We start from the raw sequence: 6,456 nt of genomic DNA on the forward strand, positions 1-6,456 counted from the left end.
ACGCTTTAATTACTTTTTTAACAATAGTTAATTATTTCCAGGCTATTAATTCATTTATATGAACTTAGATTTAGTTATAACAGAAAGATAAAAACATTTGAAAATATGCTGTGAAAAAAAGTAAAGTTTTTAAACCACCTATAATCCATTGGTTAAGGATACTGCAGGGACTCTCACACTCAGGGCCTGCCACCATGGACACCACAGCAAGCGGGTGACAGTGACTGATCTCTGTCCTGCTACATATACAAGGGGAAAACATCCACAGCTGTGATGACCAAGGTGCTTAAACAAGTCAGTAGCAGGGTTAGTCCTGGGCTCTGGCTTTTTCGTGTGTGTGGAGGAGGTGGAGATTTTAGTGGACTGGTAAGCTTGTCTTAAGAATCCACGTGACTGCAGATGGGTGATGAGACAGCCACAGGAATCTTTAATTGTTGTGCCCTATGATATCAAAGAAAAAGAAGAATAACAGTTCTCCAATGACTTTGTGGCCTAAAATGTAGTGAATGTTCAATAGAGAGTGATAGCACTATTGCAGCACTGCTAATCAAGAAAACACGATCACGAAATAACAAGTAATTTGTCAAGAAGGAAGAATGAGGGAAATTAAAATAACTGACACACACTGACATAAAATAACTGATACCACTTGACAACAAAACTAATCTAAATTTTAGGGGGAATCGTACAGTGGATCAGGATGTGAGTTTATTAGCAGTCGTCATCACCCATAATTTGTACATTTCATCATGTAGTATACAAATTCTGTATGACAGCTGGTTGTAACACGGAGAATTTAATGTCTACAGTTAAATAATTTAGTAACTAGAATTATCGCCCTGCGGTTGTATGCCTCCACCAACCAGTCAAGTTGCAGTTTACGTCCATGTGTGTCCAGACTCATATATGTAGTGGATACTTGGAAGGAATTGAATAAAATACATAAAGTGTATTTCTGCTAAATGGAAGTTATCACTATATAAATGACACATGATTCCAGTGAATATACATTGTTGATCTGATTAATGAAGGTTTATCATAGATGTATTGGCTAAACAGTTACTCATGCACTTGATTACTATGTAAAGATGGATTCTTATAGAGTATAGCTACACAAAATGTGGTTCTATTGTCTGCTCCTGGCATTTTTAGATGCAAAGCCTCTCTATGAGCTGTAGGTGAAACTCACTGACTCACAGGATCACGATTAGCTCGGCGCACTCCAATACGCTGTTTGAAGTCACATGATGACGTTCAAAATTCAGAATGAGGCAGGAAGTGAAAGGCAGAATGGACGAGATGGGGGAAATCCCATACTGTGCTAGTTACTGTTTACTCATTGTGTCGTCCCAGTCAACATGTGTGTGAAATCTGAAATCTGAGGTCAAAATGACCTTTGAGTCACCTATTCATTGTCCGACCAGCTGTGAAATATTGTCATCAATTCTTGAATTATGGCCAAAAATGTGTTTTGTGAGGTCACAGTGACCTTTGACCACCAAATTCTAATCAGTTCATCTTTGAGTCCAAGTGGACATTTGTGGCAGATTTTAAGAAATCCCCTCAAGGCGTTCCTGAGATATCACGAGAACATGAGAATAGGACGGACGGACAAACTGAAAACATAATGCCTCCAGCCACAGCTTTCGCCGGCACAGAGGCGCAATAAAATGGAGTGAGTCAAAAATGTGTACTCTCTATGTGAACTATGATACTGGACCTGAGAGACTGCTGCGGCTTCCACCTCTGCATGTTAGCCTGGCTGTAGGTGTGACCAGGATGTAGACCCTGACCTATGTTAAAGTCATCTGCAATATAAACAACGTCACAGTAGAACACACACACACAAATTCACAAAATTTAATAAAGACCTGCCCAGCACAGTGAAGTAAAGGGTTTAAGGGTTTTACATTTAAATACATAAATCGATACATGTGACTAAATCAAAGATGTTACCATGCAAAAACAAAGGACAGTGAAGACAAAGTAGGAAAATGTAAATCACTGTAAGAAATTAAGGGCTGATTTGTTAGAAATATCTGATCCACTTAATGATAATTAGAGGATAATGGTGATAATGTGGGCAAAGATGTTACAGTAGTTTAAAAAGACAGGATTTAGTGACTTACTTGTTAAGGGATAAGGGATCAACGGCCCGGTCATCATATGCTGGTTGTTTTTTTTCTTCTTGGCCTCTTTGGATGCTTTCCAGTTAATGAGGAACTGTCTGGTTAACTCATTAATTTCCCTTCCATCGAGAACCTCTACAAAAAAAACATTATTAAACAAACAAAATGTTTAATTTGAAATTGAAAAGTGAACAGTGTATATTTTCACTGTTATCATTAAGTGATGTCTTAAATACTAGCAATAAAGCAATAAAGAGCATTTTCAGATTAGGAGGCCATTGAGCAAGAAAATGAAGAATATCTCACCGAGGCTTTTGCACACGGTTATCAGACGGTCTCTGTACTTTGTTTTTTTACACACAGGATTTCCACTTAAATCCATTTGAAGCAGCTGAGGCCAGTAGCTGAACACATCCTCTAACTCCTGAAAATACACAAAAAAGAGAAACTTTGCCCATAAAGTGTTTTCATTTTGACCACTAATGATTCAATACGGTGTCTCTAAAGCTCAGTAACTAAACAGGAAACACTTGACAACTTTCTTTTAAACAAATATGATGCATATTTATAATATGATTACTAATCACACAAACATCAGGAAAACTTTTCAAGACATGGTGTAGGGTAAGTGTATGGTAATGTGAAGTACAAGGGCCAAAGGAAAGTGCATAAACAACACATCAGTCTATTCTAATAAACAGTGTCGCCGGTGTCATGTAACTACAAGTTTTCTCCTGGGGCAGTGTGAGGCTGGCTCCTCCAGCGGGTTGCCTGCAGTTGTATGTTTATCTAAAGGCACATTAATCCAAGCCTGGAAATATGAATACTCTCTGGACACGCTCTGATTGTTCATTGCCTTCCTGTCTTGGCCAAAGCGCTTCCACTTTTCCAGCTCGTGCTGCAATCAGTTCAGAGGGGACCCCTGAGCACCGCGCGCTCCCAGGCTTTGATAAATGATCGTGTCAGGGCCGTCACTCAGAAGGCCCTCACCGAAGAGCAGCCCAGCGCCAAATTGCCCCCCACGCGGGGGCGTGGAGAACAGCAAAGGCTGGATACTCACTGAGCTTGGCAGGCTCTCGCCTGGACTAATGATGGGCCAGTTATGAACCTGTATTTGACCAGGGCTTCGATTCCCCTGTCCTCTCTGCCCTGCACACAGCTAACGGTCTCCGAAGATGCTCCCCATTTGTCACCCTAGCTGACTGCCTGTCATAATCTATTTTAAAAATCCATAATGTTTCCTCTGGTTTCTGAGCAAATGCCGCAGAAGAAGGGATTGATCCTTTGGAGTGCTGTCTTTGCAGGATCAATAGTGGCAGACGGGTTGTATAAATTATAGGAGATATCTGCTAAAAATGACACGTGTACTGCAATTACCTGCATCAAGATTCTCAAAAGAAAAGAAAGTAGCCGTAGCAATGCAGTCAGTTATCAGTTAAAGTGTCATCCTTGTGCCAGTAAGAAAGAAGAATGAAGCCCTTTTTAATGAAGTCGTCAGTAAATATAGAAATTCAAACAGAAAAATGAGAGTGAGCCTCAAAAACAAGCAGGTCTTTTTTCAAAGAAGTAGGAGAGCATAAATCATATCTCTGCCTCAGATGAATCTCCCGTAAAGTTAACTACTGGCGGTTTAAGGTATCAAATAGAGGATTCTGAGGCAGAGAGGAAAAAAATCAGCCTCCCAAGGAAAGAGAGAAACTTGTGCTTGTTTAAAGCTGTCAGCGAGAAAAGTCTCAGGGGAATGGCTCGCTGATTTGTTGAATAATTCTGACCCTGTGCGAGTCATGGAGACTGGGAACCTATGGTGGGATTTGCAGGATTTGGTTCTTTAGAACCCTGTTCTCCATATATTTTCACACATCACTGCAGAAAGCTACGGAACAATGTTAATGCTGAGCCGATCAACTAATAGCTGGTGTGTTTACATTAATACGTGATGTCATGCACAGTTGCTGTGATGTGGCACTATTTACTTTGACTGCACAGTGCACAGCATGTAGCCAGTTTCTACTTCTGTCACACTGGAGAAGACGTCTTGAATGGCAACTGGTTTAACAAACATTTAGTTAGTTAAAAAAAAAGAAGATATATTTACCTCCATATTGTGCAATTTATTGCCAGCAGCAGATAAATGCTGGAGTTCCTTCAGCGCTGTCAGGTCCCGTATATCATCAATGTTGTTGTTATTGATATTCAGGACACAAAGAGATTCCTGCGCAAGGAATTCAGATTCATGAAGGGAGAAGAGTACATTGTACAGTTAATACAATGACAGATTAAGATAAATATTACATAAAAGAGAAAATCCAGCACAAATCAAAAAACGATATGTACTTTTGTGGATTACTCACCCAAATGTTAAACCTTATAGTATTACTGCTACTATCTACAAAACCACATTTAGAGGAAGCAAATGACAATACTATTATGTGTGCCCAAAATAAATACTACTTAGTTGTAGTAGTTTCATCTTTGTCTTCGCTTGTGATCCATTTGGATTAAGCCTTTAGATCTCTTTATATGCCTGAACTACTAGGAACGTGTCCAAATCAGACTCTAGATAGTGCTGTTGCTAAATATTCATCTTGGTTTGAAGTTCTATAATGGCACATTTATAAAAAGCTGGAACTCTTTAAATTTGCACAGCAATTTCTTTAATTATCCAAACAAACAAGAAGCTGAGGCTTGGCTTGGCCATGGCTTGTTTATCCATGGCCTGGGCAGTAAACGAAGTTAACAGACCTAACTGATTTGTCAGACCAGAGAGAGCAACAGAGGTCTCTTTGACATCATCAAACCCAGCACAATACTGCTTTTACATGGATCAGTGGCCCCTGAGATCTTCTAAACTGGATGTGATAACCTACCAGGTTGATACACCACACGTATCCTTGTATAAAAAGAATTAGGCTTTTCTCTGACCTTTTGATCACTTAAAAGATATATAATTTGAAATGAAGAGGGCCCAAATTATTCTGGGAGTGTGGATCATCCTTCTTTTCTCATACTATCTCTGTACTGAACAGTGTAAAAAATAGGTCATACAGCCAGAGAGAGGAGAGTCCTAGGGTCAAGGAGCAACTTTTCCCCTGGTGCCAGCCTTTGATTCTCCAGATGAAGCTCCTTGAGTTCACTGAGCATCTCTAAGCCCTCCACCACTGCAATCCTGTTTCCACCCAGATACCTACAGAGCAGGTAAACCACACATATGTTCGTTCACACACACACACACACACACACACACACACACACACACACCTTAGACTTTAAATGATTATCGCAGGAAAGGACAACAATCAGTTCAACTTTTCTACTCACAGTTTGGAGAGCTTCTGGAGATTGTAGAGATTATCTATATGAGTGATGTTGTTGTTCTGCATATACAGGTGGGTGAGGTTGGAGGCAAAGCTAAGGTTGCAAATGTGCGTGATCTGATTATCATACAGGTAAAGGACAGTGAGGTTTCGACACATGGAGAGATCACCCTGAAAATAGAATTTAAAAGTGAGGCATGTAGGAGGAAGGAAAGCAGAGAATTAAACAGTAGCGTTAATAATGGCTACTCACAATATCTCCAATACTCTTGCTGGAAAAGTGGAGGTGGGTGAGTGTCTTGAGGTACTCTGGGAAAGAGAGGCCCCTTTTCTTTTTGAAGTGGTTTCTAGATTTAGCAATCAGATCTATGGTCAGGCACACCATGGTGGCTCGTCACAGACGCTGCTTTAGAGAGGATCCTTTTCAGCTTCAGTCAAGCATTCAGCCCACAGCAGCGACTAGATCTGTTCATTTGGGGAAAAAGAGACACGTGAATGGAAATAGACCTTAGCACGCAAACAAATGGTCCCTTGCATAACTATTTACTAATCTCAAATAACTTTACCATTTGTAATCCCAAATGACAGGCAAAGATTAACCTTGTACAGAACTTTAAATGGCCTAAAACCTAGTTGTCAATTCACAGTTAGGGATAATTGATGAAAAAAACATCACTATTCTCCAGGAAACTTGCTAAGAGGCTAAAGGTTGGGTGACCACTCAATTTGTGTTGTAATTAGAGTGGTCAATTCCCCAAACAGACTGAGCAGATCCTCTACTACAGCCTTTCATGCTGTACCCATGGGGCTTGTTTATTAGCTTGACCTGACATTGAGATATGAACATATTCACTTTGATTTTACTTTGCAAATAGTCATTATTATACATCACCTCTCCACCTGCTAATTATACAGTAGTCAGTGTGGCGTAACTAAAATATAGTGGTGGGTAGAGAAAGGCAGAGCGATGAAACAGCAGGTCTTTTCCACACTTGATCTCAAGACATCAGGCC

The 6,456-nt window shown here is 40.1% G+C and overlaps 1 protein-coding gene across 1 annotated transcript; it reads right to left on the bottom strand.

Annotated features, from left to right (window-relative positions):
* Nucleotides 1-377: 377 nt before the first annotated feature.
* Nucleotides 378-5,828, bottom strand: ppp1r42 (protein phosphatase 1, regulatory subunit 42). The gene is made up of 8 exons (XM_070928472.1): nt 5,697-5,828; nt 5,448-5,614; nt 5,175-5,313; nt 4,225-4,341; nt 2,436-2,553; nt 2,130-2,264; nt 1,721-1,808; nt 378-441 (listed from the first exon to the last, which is right to left on the bottom strand). The coding sequence occupies exons 1-8, from the start codon at nt 5,826-5,828 to the stop codon at nt 378-380; spliced, it is 960 nt and encodes a 319-aa protein (XP_070784573.1).
* Between the last annotated feature and the right edge of the window lie 628 nt (nt 5,829-6,456).

This window comes from Enoplosus armatus, chromosome 21 (assembly GCF_043641665.1).
Source record: "Enoplosus armatus isolate fEnoArm2 chromosome 21, fEnoArm2.hap1, whole genome shotgun sequence".
In the NCBI taxonomy this organism is placed as follows: Eukaryota; Metazoa; Chordata; class Actinopteri; order Centrarchiformes; family Enoplosidae; genus Enoplosus; species Enoplosus armatus.

Bases quoted from the DNA above. Each gene is read 5' to 3' on its own strand.
- ppp1r42 (XM_070928472.1), bottom strand. From the start codon at position 5,828: ATGGTGTGCCTGACCATAGATCTGATTGCTAAATCTAGAAACCACTTC. The intron at 5,314-5,447 runs GTGAGTAGAAAA...CCTGCTCTGTAG, and splicing joins CTCCAGAAGCTCTCCAAACT to GTATCTGGGTGGAAACAGGA. The intron at 442-1,720 runs GTCCAGTATCAT...TTGATATCATAG, and splicing joins AAGCCGCAGCAGTCTCTCAG to GGCACAACAATTAAAGATTC.